The 15,545-nt window shown below is 45.0% G+C and overlaps 1 protein-coding gene across 1 annotated transcript; it reads left to right on the plus strand.

Moving 5' to 3' along the window:
- The first annotated feature begins 215 nt into the window (after positions 1-215).
- On the plus strand, positions 216-14,662 carry ANKRD66 (ankyrin repeat domain 66). The gene is made up of 4 exons (XM_023254045.2): positions 216-353; positions 6,651-6,815; positions 8,816-9,044; positions 13,531-14,662. Exons 2-4 carry the CDS (start codon positions 6,653-6,655, stop codon positions 13,730-13,732), a joined length of 594 nt encoding a protein of 197 aa, XP_023109813.2. The 5' UTR covers positions 216-353; positions 6,651-6,652; the 3' UTR covers positions 13,733-14,662.
- The last annotated feature ends 883 nt before the right edge of the window (positions 14,663-15,545 follow it).

A 15,545-nucleotide genomic window follows, 5' to 3' on the forward strand; every position in this document is an offset into this window, starting at 1 on the left:
CACGTCATCGACGCCACCCCGCGGTGGTCACCGGGCAGCGTGTTTCCTTCACAGTGCCCTGTGGACTGGCAATCTGTTTTTCCATTTTCGTGCATTTGGATGAAATGCTACTTGAAGAGAAGCTGTCAAGGACCACACTCAGACTACAGAAGCAGGCCAGGACAGCTGACCAGCTTCAGTGGAAGCAAAGGGGCAGTCACCTTTCCTCCAGCAAGCACCTCCTCCCGGAGGCCTACCTTGATTGACAGGCTTTACTGAGGAAGGAGGGGCCAGTTTCCATGGTGTGAACAAAACAAACCTCTGGCCCCTAAGACGCCTGCCCGTGCTGGGTGCCTCAGCTCTCAAGCAAGAGAGTAAGTATTTTTATATTACTCCTGCCTTCAGCTTTTTACACCTATTATGGATCATTCATATTATTAGAACTTATATTTACTGGCTACTTCTTTACATTTGGGCGCCTGTACCAGAAAGACAGAAATTCAGGTGCACTTCATGAAATTTTTGAAGATTCATGTGAAGGAAAGTTTGCTAAATTTCAGTAGTCAGTTGCAGGCTAGTGAATTGGACGTTTTCTACAATTTTTTTTTTAACGTTTATTTATTTTTGAGACAGAGAGAGACAGAGCATGAACAGGGGAGGAGCAGAGAGAGAGGGAGACACAGAATCTGAAGCAGGCTCCAGGCTCTGAGCTGTCAGCACAGAGCCCGACGTGGGGCTCGAACTCAGGGACCATGAGATCATGACCTGAGCCGAAGTCGGACGCTTAACGGACTGTGCCACCCAGGCGCCCCAATTTTTTTTTAAAGAAAGCCTCTAGCAGTATCATTTATTTTTTAATTTATTTTTTAAAAATTTTAATGCTTATTTATGGGGGGGGGAGGGGCAGAGAGAGGGCGACAGAATCGGAAGCAGACTCCAGGCTCTGAGTTGTCAACACAGAGCCGGAGGCGTGGCTCCAACCCACGCACCATGAGATCATGACCTGAACTGAAGTCGGAGGCTTAACCGACTGAGCCACCCAGGCACCCCCTCATTTATTGTTTTTAAAGGGCTTTATTGAGCTGTAATTCACATACCATAAAATTCATTTATTTATAGTACATAATTCAGTGGTTTTTAATATATTCAAAGTTATGAAAGCGTCACTTGCCCCTGCCTAATTTTAGAACGTTTCATCACCCCCCCCCCAAAGAAATCCTATCCCCATTAGTAGTCACTTCCTACCCCCGCCTCCTCCCAGTTCAGGCAATCAATAATCTACACTCTATCTCTGTGGATTTGCCTATCCTGGACACTTCACATAATTGGAATCTTACAATGTGTGGTCTCTTGCTCCTGGCTTCTTTCATTTAGCGTGTTTTCAAGGTCCGTTCGTGTCGTATCAGGTGTCAGTACTTTATTCCTTTCCTTTGTCAAATCATGTTACATCGTATGAACTCCCACATTTTATTCATGCATTCACCTACTAAGGGACATTTGCGTTGTTTCCACTCTTGGCTATTATGAATAATGCTGCCGGAAACATGCGTGTAACAAGTTTTTGGGTGGATATATAGTTTCATTTCTGTAGGTAAATAGCTAAGTGTGGAGTTACAGGTCATATGATAAGTCTATGTTTAACTTTTTGAAGCGCTGCCAAACTGTCTTCCAAAGCAGCTGCCCCATTTTATATCCCTACCACATCTGTGAGGGGTTCAATTTCCCCACAGCCTCAGTGACACTTGCCATTGTCTGTCTTTTTGATTACAGTTATTCTAGAGGGTGTGAGTGGTGCTTCAGTATGGTTTTCATTTGCATTTCCTTCGTGACTAATGATGTTGAGCATTTTTTTTCAGGTGCTCATTATTTTGGGCGTATCTTCATGTGCCTCTTCTTTTGGAGAAACTTCTGTTTATATTCCTGGACGATTGTTAATGGAGCTTTTTTTGTTGTTGTTGAATTGAAAGAGTTCTGTATTCTGGATACAAATCTCTTATCAGATATATAATTTTCAAATATTTTCTCCCATTCCATATTTGCTTTTATACTTTTCCTAAGATATTGTTTGTAGAAAAAAAAGTTTCTAATTTTGGTAAAATTCAATTTATCTGTTTGTTCTCTTTTGTTTCTTGTGCTTTTGCCGTCCTATGAACCGTTTCATTGTCTAATCCAAAGTAATGAAGATTTACTCCCATGTTTTCTTCTAAATGTTTTAGTTTTAGGTCTTCTGTACGTCTGCAGTTCATTTTAAGTTAAGTTTTGTGTGTGGCATGAGGGAAAGGATTAACTTAATTCTTGAGTATGTGAATACTCAAGCATTCACTGTGTCAGTGTCTCTGCGTCACTGTGACTCAACTGTGTCAGCACCATTTGGAAAGACTACGATTTTCCCGGCACCTTTACTGAAAACCAAATGACCATAATGTATGCGTTTATTTCTGGACTCCCAGTTCTGTCCCTTTTCTCTCTCTGTATCTATCTCTATGCCACACAGTGTACTTTGTATCACACTTTTTTGGTTACTGTATCTTTACCGTAAGTTTAGAAATCGGGAAGTTTGAGTCCTCCTACTGTGGTCTCTTGCAAGATTGTTTGGCCTATTCTGAGCCCTTTGTATTTTCACATGAAGTTTTAGGATCACTTCGTCAATTTCTCTGCAAATAAATGTAGCTACTCATTGGAAACTTCTACTTGAATTGCAGCTTCTCTGTGGGAAGTTGTGGAATTTCCTTGGTAGGAACACAAACGTGACCCCGATGGAGTTGATTTAAGCCCAAACCTGGTTAAAGGTTGGCGTGAAATGTAAGCAGAGGCTCCCAGACAACTGATTCTAAAAATGGTTTGGGGGCACCTGGGTGGCTCAGTCGGTTAAGCGTCCGACTTCGGCTCAGGTCATGATCTCGCGGTCCGTGAGTTCAAGCCCCGCGTCGGGCTCTGTGCTGACAGCTCAGAGCCTGGAGCCTGTTTCAGATTCTGTGTCTCCCTCTCTCTGACCCTCCCCCGTTCGTGCTCTGTCTCTCTCTGTCTCAAAAATAAATAAACGTTAAAAAAAAAAAATTAAAAATGGTTTGGTTTTTGTGACACCTGCAGGTCAGAAAGCCTCCAGCACTTGTTCACTATTTGATTTATCATCGATCAAATCCTCCGGTGTAAGGGTTTTCTTACTAAAACAAGCCAAAAAGAGGAAACACATCCCATGCCATCTTCTCTTACCTAACGTATACTGAGCGCTCACTTCACGCAGAAAGGCACGTCCTTGTCCGACACATCTAGTGACTCTGAAGCACTTCAGGCCGAGGCCCGGGCATCTATTTTTTAAAAGTCACCAGTAATTTTCACGCAGTCCTTCAGTGAGGAACAACAGCCGCATCCTTACTGCTTCTCCCTCACTTCAGGTCTCTCCCCTGCCTTGTAGCCAGAGACATTGCTACTCAGTGCGGTCTATGAACTGGTAGTTGTCGTGTTGACTTGTTACAAATGCAGGCTCTCAGGTCTCCTCCTAGACCTACTGAATCAGAATCTGCATTTGAACAAGATCCCAGATGCTTTATATGGACCAGAGGTTGGTAAACTACGGTCTACGGGCCAAGTGTGGCTCGCTCCATTTTTTTAGGCATGCGGTCACCACTTATGATGGTGGCTCTCGGGGGGCAAGCACGGTGAGCTTTGGAGAGCTAACTGCTCTCTAGTCTGCTCTTAGCACTTGTCTGCTGAGCTCACGGCTGTGCCTAGTCCCTGCCCAGGGCCCTGCTGGTCAGCGCCTACACTTTGGGGACTCTGCTGTCGGCAGTGAGCGATAGGAATGGTCCAGCCAAGTTACCTTGCCTCCCACCAGCTGTCAACTTGAACTGATTGGGCTGTTGGGGAGGAGAGAGGGCATGCTGGGATCTGGGCATCACTGGAGTAAAGGGTAAGTGACCATCCTTTCAGCCAGACCCCTCCTCCCCGGGCTGGTTGCTCTTGGCCCTGAGAATGTCTCCAGCTGAGCGTGACTGGGCACAAAGGACGCTCACCCACCACCACCGATCCTTCCCCTCCCAGGATGGCCCACCTCTGGCAAGAGGTTTTCTCTTGTTGCATAATAGTTAGGTAACGTTAAATAATAGCCTTGAGTTTTGCCTCTTGGCCTATAAAGGCTAAGAAGTTTCCTATCCAGCCCTTTATAGGAAACATTTGTGGATCCTTGGTCTGTACGTCAAAGTTAGAGCCACTTGCTTTTTGCAGAATGTGCCTCCCTCCCCACTCCCGATGCGCTGTTGCCTGGGCTGGATCTTCCACTATGGCCATGCCCGAGAAGACTCTTACTCATCCTTTTGGGACTCGGCTTAGGTCACTTTTGGAAAAAAGTCCCTTTCACTTCCTAGTCCTGGGGAAATGTCCTTTCCTTCTGTCCCCAGAAAAATCACTGCCATTATAACACTTAGGACATTGCATGTTAATTATGTTACGCACTTCTCTCCCCCTCTAGGGCTGTCCTCATATTTCCATCTACATCAGGAGGTCTGATATGAGGCTCAATAATTCACATTTCTAATAAATTCCTAGGTGCTGCTGCTGCTGCTGGGCCACAATGTGTCTGGCTGACTCCAAATTCTTCTTGAGATCTCAACTGAAATGTTGGGATCAAAGAGACATTCTCGCTGGCCCCACCACACGTGGCTCTCTCCTCATTCTTTAATTCTATCCCAACCCCTGGGGCGCCTGGGTGGCCTAGTTGGCTAAGCGTCCGACTTCGGCTCAAGTCATGATCTCACAGTTTGTGGGTTTGAGCCCCGTGTCAGGCTCTGTGCTGACAGCTCAGAGCCTGGAGCCTGCTTCGGATTCTGTGTCTCCCTCTCTCTCTGCCCCTTCCCCACTTGCAGTCTGCCTCTCTCTCTCTCTCAAAAATAAGTAAACATTTAAAAAATTCCTATCCCAATCCTTATTTTGTTTATATCTGTAATTCCCAAACTTGTTGGTCTCAGGACTCCGTTACCTTATTGTTTACCTTATTAGAAATTAAAACTGAGAAAAAAATTAAATGTTTGTTAAGTCACTTACAAAAATCATAACAAGCCTAATATACAATAACAAAAATATTTTTATGAAAAATAATTACATGTTCTAAAGCAAAAGAAATGAGAAGAGTAACATTGTTTATGTATGTATGTATGTATGTATGTATGTATGTATGTATGTGTTTATGTAGTTGAATCCCTATAATATGTGGCTTAATAGAAGATAGGTGGGTTCTTAGATCTTCCGTATTCAGTTTGTTGTTTCGGCTGAAATATTGAAAGAAAATCTGGTTCCACATATATTGGAAAAGGGAAGAGTATTTTGTAGCCTTTTCAGATAACTGCGGATATTCTCTGATACTGTGCCCAAACTGACACATGGCTGTGCTTTTTAAGTGACTTGGAATCTGAAACAACCTCAGTGTATTTTTTGTCCTCTGTCTCACTAAAATCCACAGGTCTATCTTGAATGGGTCTCTTTACCCATGCATGATTTTGTAGCATCATCCACTTGTCATTTGGAAGACATCAGTTCAGGGAGTTATGCAGACTTCCCAAATGTTGACACATTTCGTTACAGAATCTTTTAAAATAACTTTTGTGAAGTCATGCAATTAAGGGTCAACATGCATAGTTTTACTACTTTAGTTTCTTGGTTGAAACTACCTTTTCGTTTTTTGTTTTTGTTTTTTTTAATATTTATTTATTTTTGAGACATTGACAGAGCATGAACAGGGGAAGGGCAGAGAAAGAGGGAGACACAGAATCTGAAGCAGCTCCAGGCTCCGAGCTGTCAGCACAGAGCCCGACACGGGGCTCGAACTCACGAACTGTGAGATCATGACCTGAGCTGAAGTCGGACGCTTAACCGACTGAGCCACCCAGGTGCCCCCCTTTTCGTTTGTTTTTGACTCTACATGTGTGATGCCACTGCCTGGCTTCATGCTGAGGCAACAGCAGCTTTGTACCTCATTGCTCTTCAACCCTCAGGGCAAATGTCGGCACAGTGAACAAGGCCAATGGCATTTTCACATTATAATGAAAATAGTTTTGACTTCATGCATCCCCTGAAAGAGTCCTAGAGATTCCTAAGCATCTGTAGACTATAGTTTGAGAACTGTCGGTTTCTGCATTGATGTTGTAGATAACTTGTAGCTGTGTTGTTTGCACGTTTACATCTACTCCATCTGAATTGGTGTGCCAATAGTATTAACTTTCTCTGGAGTCCCTTCTCTGCATTCAGTCGGTAAACTTTTCACATAGATTGTCATTGTACCCTCACAACAACTCCGGCAAGTTGTCTCCAGGTTATAGATGAGAAAGCCAAGGCGCAGAATCACACAACTAATTCAGAATCGCACTACCAGCCCTTTGGAACGGGAACTGGAGATAGCACTGGAAAGTGGTTTGAGAACAAATAGAAAATGCCAGCCCATGAGTTCAGCCTGTATGCCTGGAGGCAGAGGGGAGCGTCGATAGATTTTAAGTAAGGGACTGGCATGTACTAACCATGGTGGCTGAGATCCAAATACACCCTCAGCAGCGCACACACATGCAAATTTGTGAGCTGAGAAAGAAAGTAAATGGTAAAGAGTCCCGTGGAATCACTTACTGAGAAGAAAGAGCTGTAGAGAACTTCCTAAGGGGCATGTTTTTCCCCCTCCATTATTTCAGTCATGGAATCGACCAAAATGTCAGACATGACAAAGCTCCACCAAGCTGTGGCTGTTGGGGATTACAGTTTAGTGAAAAAGATTTTGAAGAAAGGTCTCTGTGACCCAAACTACAAGGATGTGGACTGGAATGACCGAACTCCGCTTCACTGGGCTGCAATCAAAGGTGAGTGGGCAGTGCCTGGGTAGAATCCATCTTTTTGTGAAGTGACCAGTCTGCGTGGGGGTAGTAGAAAGAACATTTCTTGAGAGCCAAATGGAACATTTCAACCCTGGCACCACCACTTACTGGTTGTAGCACCTTCAGCAAATTATTGAATGTCTCTGGGCCTTAAGTGAGTTATCTACATAATGGAAACTGCTGCTACCTTGGAATCTTGTGGTGAGGGTTCACTCAGATAATGGATGTACAGTGCCCAGCCCATAATGTGCTCTCAATTGATATTAGTCTTCTGCCCTCTTGACCTCCAACAAGAAAGGGAACATCATTGCCGAGGTCGGACGGGGACTCTGCCTTGTTCATTGCTGTAACCCCCATGCCTCGCATGGCTCGGTTACAGAATTCAAGGAGGATAGTAGCAAAAGCAGCCAATGGGCCTATCAAGGCCTTCAGCAGTGGAACACCATGGAAGGATGTCAAGTAAGAGAGTGTTCCATTTGCTTTTTAAAATTTTGTTTTGGGGGCGCCTGGGTGGCGCAGTTGGTTAAGCGTCCGACTTCAGCCAGGTCACGATCTCGCGGTCCGTGAGTTCGAGCCCCGCGTCAGGCTCTGGGCTGATGGCTCAGAGCCTGGAGCCTGTTTCCGATTCTGTGTCTCCCTCTCTCTCTGCCCCTCCCCCGCTCATGCTCTGTCTCTCTCTGTCCCCAAAATAAATAAACGTTGCAAAAAAAATTAAAAAAAAAATAAAATTTTGTTTTGACTTCTATATGGAGAATGGATTGGCAGGAAGCAAGACTGGATGCAGAGAAATCAGTTGGTAGAATTTTGCAGAAACCTAAGTACAAGGTGATGGTAGCTATAATGGAGCACCTTTTAGTGAACATTTGCTTTATGCTGGGCACTGTGCTGTATACATTATGCCTGTGATTTCATTTGTACTTCACAAGAACTCACTGAGGGAGGTGATAATATTTTTAATTTCCAAATGAGGAAACTGAGCCTCACACCTTCGTTTCTCGTCTGGGATGCTGTAGTTAGCAGCTGTTATTTACTGGCAGGTATGAGCCCACATCCGTCGTCCCCCAAAAGCCTGGGCTCTTAACTGGTGCTAACTATAAAGTCGGTGGGACTTAAAATATTTTTTATTGAGGTGTAATTAATATACAGCCTTATATCAGTTTCAGATGTACAACAACACAATGACTAAATTTTTTTATGTGTTGCGAAATGAGCGCCACAGTAACTGAAGTTAGAATCTGTCACCATTTGTAGTTACCAAAAAGCTTTCTTCTGGTAAGTTTTAAGATCTGCTCGCTTGGCAGCTTTCAAATCTGCAACACAGTCTCCTTGACTATAGTCACCCTGTGGTACGTTGCATCGTCGGGACTTACTTATTTTATAACTGACGTTTGTGCCTTTTGCCGGGCTTTACTCGTTTCTCCGACCCCTTACCCCCCACCTCTGGCAACCACCAGTTTGTTCACTGAACCAGTGATACTGGTGTGTTTGTGTGTGCGTGAGGTTTCTGTTGCTGCTGCTGTTGTTGTAGATTCCGCGTACAAGTGAGATCCTAAGGTCTTTCTTTTTCTCTGGCTTATTTCCACTCCGCGTAATGCCCTCAAGGCCCATCCCTGTTGTTGCAAAATGTTTGTTTTTCAATCACCGTTGACACTGCCAAAAGCTGAGTGAGCCTGACCAGTGCCCTACGGGCATGAGTACAGCCCCTTGGGAGGGAAAGCAAGATTCCTAGGAAGGGATTGGGGGGATGGAATGCCCTGGAGGGAGGGAGTAGAGGGAATAGTTGGAGGGCCCGGGCCTCTGGTAGGAGCAAGGTTCATGGGGTGAACGTGGGGCACTGAGTCCCTGGTAAGGAGAGGGAGGGTGAGGAGGGGCTTCCCAGCAAACGTCTTCCCTTCTTTTGGACAACCTAGGCCAGTTCTGGCCTCCGCGGGGGGCAGAGACATTTTAATCTTAACCTCCTCCCGTGTCTTCCCGTTACATCTAAGGGCATGTGGAGGTGATGCAGCTCCTTATAGACAACGGAGCCAGGCCCTGCCTGGTGACTGATGTGGGCTGGACCCCAGCTCATTTTGCAGCTGAGTCAGGCCATGTGAGCGTGCTCAAAATTCTCCATGCATCGCATGCGGCCATCGACGCCCCCGACTTCTTTGGAGACACGCCGAAGAGGATCGCACAGATCTATGGGCAGACCGCCTGTGTGGCGTTTCTGGAGAAGTAAGTTTCCTTTATTTCCAGCCAGAGAAGGGGCAGAGAAACAGGAGCCTGTGATCAGGATATTTGCCAATTCAGTGGTCTCGGCTCCGCCCAAGGGAATGAGCAAATTCAGCTAACAGTTGTCTGAGTTGTTTTTATGAACTTTTCACAGAAATGACTGGTTTGGGTGGAAGCGGCATTGCTGCAGATTATGTGAAATCTATTGTTTTTGTATTATACCAAAATTATAGTTATTTTAATGATACATATTTATAATAATGTTGACAACATCTCATTGTTATAATTACTATTTTAGATTGTACAAAAATTATCTCAGATAAGAGAGGTGAGACACCAAGTTTGCCAATGGGACGTGGGACAAGATTCATGCTGCCCCTGCAGATTCCTGAAAGGTATTCATACTAGCTCTGTGACCTTGGGCAAGTTAAGCCACCTTGCTGGCTCAGTTTTCGTATTAAAAATGAACATGCTGAATTAGGCTATCAGCTGTAAGGTCCCTTCTACCTTTTAAAATTGCTGTTCGCCCATGAATCTTCTATTCTCACACTCACCAAACATAAGGACTCTTCTAGCACTTGTTAATCTTTTCTCTCACCCACACATTCAAATGGAATTAAGTGTCAGTTATGCACGTGACAGTTACAGCTTCGGGAGGCATGGAAATAACATTTAGGAATTTATGATCCGGTTGGGTTAATCAGTAGTTCGTACACGAGGCAGTAAAGTAACAGAATGAGGGTGGCGTTGCCTGAAAACCAAAATGAGATGCGTCGCAAATCTGACTCCAGGGCAGGGCAGTTCATGGTGGGGAGGGGGCATGACGGTGAAATCACCTTCTAAGAACTTGAAGATAAAGTTATCTTCTGTCAAGTAAAATAGTAGCTTACAATGAGGTTAGATATCTGTAGAAGTAACCAAAGAGACCTTCCCTTAAGAAGGTGTTCCACAGTAAAAAATACTCAAGCAGTGCCTGGGTGGTTCAGTCTGTGAAACCCCTGGCTCTTGATTTTGGCTCAGGTCATGATCCCAGGGTTGTGGGGTCAAGCCCCGTGTTGGGCTCCGTGCTGAGCACAGAGCCTGCTTGGGATGCTCTCTCTCCTTTTCTCTCTGCCCTCCGCCACGTGTACACATGCACGTGCTCTGTCTCTCTTTCTCTATCTCAAAAGTAAATAAATAAATAAATAAATATCACGATTGAGGTAATTTGGAGGTTAAAGAGACAGAACCTTGAGTCCTGACTCGAAGACTCTTCTCCCCAATCCTGCATCATCCCCTACATTCAGTGAGCATCATCCATTGTGGACCTCAGCATCTGCAGCATTGTTCTCTGAACTTTTAAAAACTCTTAACATATCACTATGTGAGCGTGGTGCCCTCTCTTCGGTTTGCCAGTTCCTGGATCACCACACGGGGATTTGAATGCATCAAGACCTCTCCTCGTTCAGCTTCTTCTTTCCCTCCCCATCCGTCGTCTGCCTGAAGGGTCCATGATCTCCCGTCTATCTGCCATCTGGACGCCATGATACACTGCTTCTTCCACTCTGTTCCCATGATTCTTAAGTTTCCAACCGTTTGTCCTTCTATGGCATATGGCTAGTTTGAACTAGCCATATGACCCAGCATTCCCACCCTTGAGTCAGTGTCTGTCTTCTCCACTCCTGTGCCTGTTCTGGTGGAGAAAAGCCCACAACGACGTACACAGGCACCATCAGACATTCTGGGATTCCTGTCTTCAGCTGAGCCCTCAGAACAGTTGGACAATCCCTTCTTGTCCTGCTTCTTCATTGACGACTCACGTCCCCATCGTACCTCCACCTGTTCCTCAGGCAGTAGGCTTTCCCCTTCATAGAGAAGATTGAAGCCAAGAGCATATGTATTTCAACCTCCTACACCTACATGTGGTATATACACCACATCCGTTCCTTCTTACCTTCCTGTCTGTCCTTCTGGGAGAAGTGTTATCTCTCCATCTAGGCCCTGACCCAAATCTTTGTACCTCCTACGAGGCCATCGTTCCCATACTCTCTGTTGCATCTTTTATCCTCTCTTCTGTACTTTTGGCTTTTTTTCTACTCCTTCCCTTCAGTCCTCATTGGCCTTTGAACCTGTTCAAATAGATCTTATGGAACAAACACACAAACGATTAGAGGTCCTTCTACTGTCTGCTGTTTCTTTTCTCTTCCTGCATTTCTGTGCTACTTGAATGTTAATCTGTGTAATCGTCTCTCCTTCCTCACCCACCTTTGCGCTTCTTCCCCACTGTCGTATGAATCCATGCTCATCCGGGGAGGTCCTTGTTGCTAAATGAGTGACCTCTTATCAGTTCTCATCTCCCTTAATTTGGTATTTGACTGCCCTTCTCTTTTGGCGTGTCTCCTTGGATAACTTTTTATCCTCTCTGATGCTACTCTCTTCTATTTCTCCTTGTACCTATCTGATCATTTCTTCTCATGATTCTCTTGGGCTCTGATTCTCACTTGCCTTTTAGATGCTGAAATTCCTCAGCATCTTATCCTTGGCTGTCCTCTGCTGAACCCCTCTGCATAATCTCATCCCCTTCCTAGTGACCCGTGGGTGGGTAAGCTCATGATACATGAGCCCAGCATAACTGAAGTGGAAGATGGGTGGTTCCTCCAAATAGCGGGGGTGGGGGTGGGGTGCTGTTACCAGGAAAAGTGGGCCCGCAGGGCTGAGCCGACAAAAACAACAACGATCAGCCACATCGTGTGTAAGTCATGTTTAGGTATCATCATCTTCCATGTGGAACTTCCCTTTTGACAGTTGAAAGGGGTTAGAGAGAAGGAATCCTGGTTAAGAGGAAATTAATCTGGACCTTGAAAGATAGCTAAGGCCTGACTAATGCAGGAGGGAGAAAGATTCTTGATTTGGAGAGAAGGGCACCAAGTCGGAAGTGTGCAGAGGTTGTGCATACGTGTGAGGGAGTGGAGGGGGAGTGAAAGGATGAGTGGCCTGGCTAAGTACACCACTCATGCTAGAGAGAAGTGGAGAATAAGGTTGGGTGGGTGGGTGACCATTATGGGATGGGCGAGCAGATGAGTGTGAACTCATCCAGGCATTGAGGAGAGGAAACAGATGCTCTAGCAAAGTCCCTTCTGTAGGGGAAGAGACAGCAGGGGTGGTATGCAGCTAGGATTGGAGGCACTCAGACCATAAGTAGGGAGGTCACTGAGGAATTTCTTAATGCCTCATGTTGCAAGTAGGTGCTCTCCTGGGCTAGGATGACGAAAAGAAAGGATATAAGAGAATTTCAGAAAAAGCCTAGACAGTATTTGACAAATTGCTGAATATCTTAGGGGTCCTAGTGAAATAATTCAACTTTTGATTCGGCTTCCTCTAAGCCGTGCATTCAACAAATATTTTGGAGCCCTACCTACCATGCCCATTGCTTTGAACTCGATACCACAAAGGATTTAAAGATAAATCAGATACAGTGTTGGATGTCAAGTTCCCTGTGTGAGAGGGGAGATACTTGTTTACATAAATAGTGCTACTATGGGATAGAAGGTGGCAAAGCCCAAAAAGAGCAGTAAGAGGAAGGATGTTATGTGGTCTAAATACGGAGTGGTCACTTCTTGTTGTTAAGGGGACAAGCAGGTTTGCTATCTCTTTATTGAACTGTGCTTTTTATAAAACTTTGTACTTGAACTACTTCAAATGATACTGTTGTCTGCTTTCCTTTGTCCATGTGTGTATGATGATCTATTTACCCATTCCTCTTACCTCTTCTATTGTTCTATATCTGTCACCTATCTATATATCGTGTAGGTATTCTTTTCACAAATCCTTCTATATAAAAATAATACATATGTGATTGTGAGTACTTTTCTTTCTTTTTTAAATGTTTCCATATTTTAAATTCTTATTCAACAAGGGTGCCTGAGCGGCTCCCAACTTTGGCTCAGGTCATGATCTCTCAGTTCGTGGGTTCAAGCCCTGCGTAGGGCTCTGTGCTGACAGCTGAGCCCGGAGCCTGCTTCGGATTCTGCGTTTCCCTCTCCGTCTGTCCCTCTCACACTTGCACTCTCACTCTTTCAAAAATAAGTAAACATTTAAAAATTTTTTTAATAAAAAAATAAAATCTTATGCAACAAATGTACATGGTTTTATAATTAAGGAAAAAATACAAGGGAAAAAGAAACGAAGGAAAACAGCATCCTAGTAATATGCTGGTGGCTCTGTGAATGTGAGTCCTTCAGCATTAGCAGTGTTGTCTTCACGCTAAGCGCCCATCCTTCTATGAACTTCCCACTCTGGGCATGCCATTTTTCTCCACCTCAGTAGCTTCTTTAGTGTCCGAGGTCCCGAAGTGTACACTTGGAGATGCTGGAGCTTGGCCCCCTTCTTTCCCTCCGGGACTCCTGAGGTGGCCAGGTTGTGTGCAGAGGGCTGGAAGAGACGCCCACGTTGATGCCAGCCCAGGGTCTCCCATCCGGGTACTGAGAGCCGCCATCTTGCCCCTCTCCAGGGCCGAGCCCGAGTGCCAGGACCATCGCCGCACTGCCAGGCAGAAGGGGCTGCCTCTGGACCAGAGGGACGAAGACTGGGATGCCAAGAAAAGGGAGCTGGAGCTGTCTCTTCCCTCCTCGAATCAAAAAACTAATAAGAAAAAGATTAAAAAAATCCGAGGCCCCACCAGGCTGAGCCATCCCAAGGAGAGGAGAATGTGAGGACGGAGTTGGTGGCTCTGGCACCCATGTTTTCTGCGGAAATAGCTTTCCCTGGCACCAGACTAGGAGTGGTTAGATCTGTGCTGTCTTTACATGATTCTAGATAACATTCTGTAAGACCATTCTGTAGACCCGCCTTCTACGGGCAGCTCATGACCTGTCATTCAACCCAAAGCCTTGCTGAGTGTTCCCTACAGGAGCTGCTGCCTCCTTGCTGATCCAAGCTGTCCACAAGTATTGCCAGAAAGGGACAAGTGTTAGCTGCTTGTGTTTGGCCACGAGTCCTTTGCACTGTCAGCACCCCGTGACCCACTATATGCAATTATTGAATTACAGAGGGCAAAGAAAGAGCTCTCCCTAAGGAAACTGGATTGTTTCAATGAAAAAAAAAAGTAACAATACAATCCCAATAATTTCCAACCTACTCAGTTCAGTTAGTCTATGAAAAAAAAAAGGTATTTGTTATCAGGTAAACCAAGCAAGGAGGTGAACAAATGTAGCTCCCAGTTTCCAGCTTTTTTTTTTTTCTTTGCAGAGTTGGGGCTCACAATCTCAGCATGGTCATTTTGATCCATGATCACTTTCACATAAGAAAAACGGTGTGGGTGATGGACCAACTCAGTGAGCGATAACCGGAAACCCCGACAAGAATTCATTTCATCCCACATAAGAAATGAGAGGTAGCAAGGATAGCGGACCATGTGAATACAGCTGTATTTGTGCAATGTGTATTTTAGGGAATCTGAACACAGATCAGGTATTTCCAATGAAAATATTGCATCCAAATTGAGATCTGCTCTAACTGTAAAATATATATCAGTATTTGAATACTTAGAAAAAATGTAAAACAGCTCATTAATGTTATTGATTACATGGTGAAATGATAATATGTTAGATTTTGAGTTAAATAAAACGTATTACTAACATGAATTTTATCTTTTTCAATCCACTTTTTGAAACACGTGGCTGCCAGTGGGGTGCCTGGGTGACTCAGTCCGTTAAGCGTCTGACTCTTGATTTTGTCTCCGGCCTCAGGTCACGATCTCATGGCACGTGAGTTCAGTTGGAGCCCTGCATCTGGCTCCGTGCTGACAGCACACAGCCTGCTTGGGATCCTCTCCCACCCCTCCTTCCTTCTCTCCCCACACCGTGCATGTTCTCTTTCTCTCTGAAAAATAAATAAAAGCTGAAAAGAAGAAAAGAAAATATGCGACTGCTAGAATGTTTAAAATTCCAGGGGCGCCTGGGTGGTGCAGTCGGTTAAGCGTCCGACTTCAGCCAGGTCATGATCTCTCAGTCCGTGAATTCGAGCCCCGCGTCGGGCTCTGGGCTGATGGCTCGGAGCCTGGAGCCTGTTTCCGATTCTGTGTCTCCCTCTCTCTCTGCCCCTCCCCCGTTCATGCTCTGTCTCTCTCTGTCCCAAAAATAAAATAAAAACGTTGAAAAAAAAAGAAAAAAAAATTTTAAATTCCGTAGGTGGCTTGCCCCCTTTTTTTTTCCTCCTGACAGCACTGCAGAGATTTGTTAGTTTCTAGATTTTCTAGATTTTCTAGTTTCTCCACGTAACTCAGTGTCTTTAAGCATCTAACGTCTTCATTACGCCTTCCTCAATCCATGTTTGTGTTAATACAGGCCGTGCTCGGTTTGAATTACCTGAAATGAACAAATGCTTGAACGTCTTATAGGAAAGTAGCATAGCTGTGGAGGGTACGCTTTCCAGTGTCTATATCCGTCCTGAGCACCAGTCCCCTTTCTCCTTGCTCAGCAATGCACCAAGGTGGCTCCTGCTCCCCTTGATCCTGTTGGTCCTCAA

Source organism: Felis catus, chromosome B2 (assembly GCF_018350175.1).
Source record: "Felis catus isolate Fca126 chromosome B2, F.catus_Fca126_mat1.0, whole genome shotgun sequence".
In the NCBI taxonomy this organism is placed as follows: domain Eukaryota; kingdom Metazoa; phylum Chordata; class Mammalia; order Carnivora; family Felidae; genus Felis; species Felis catus.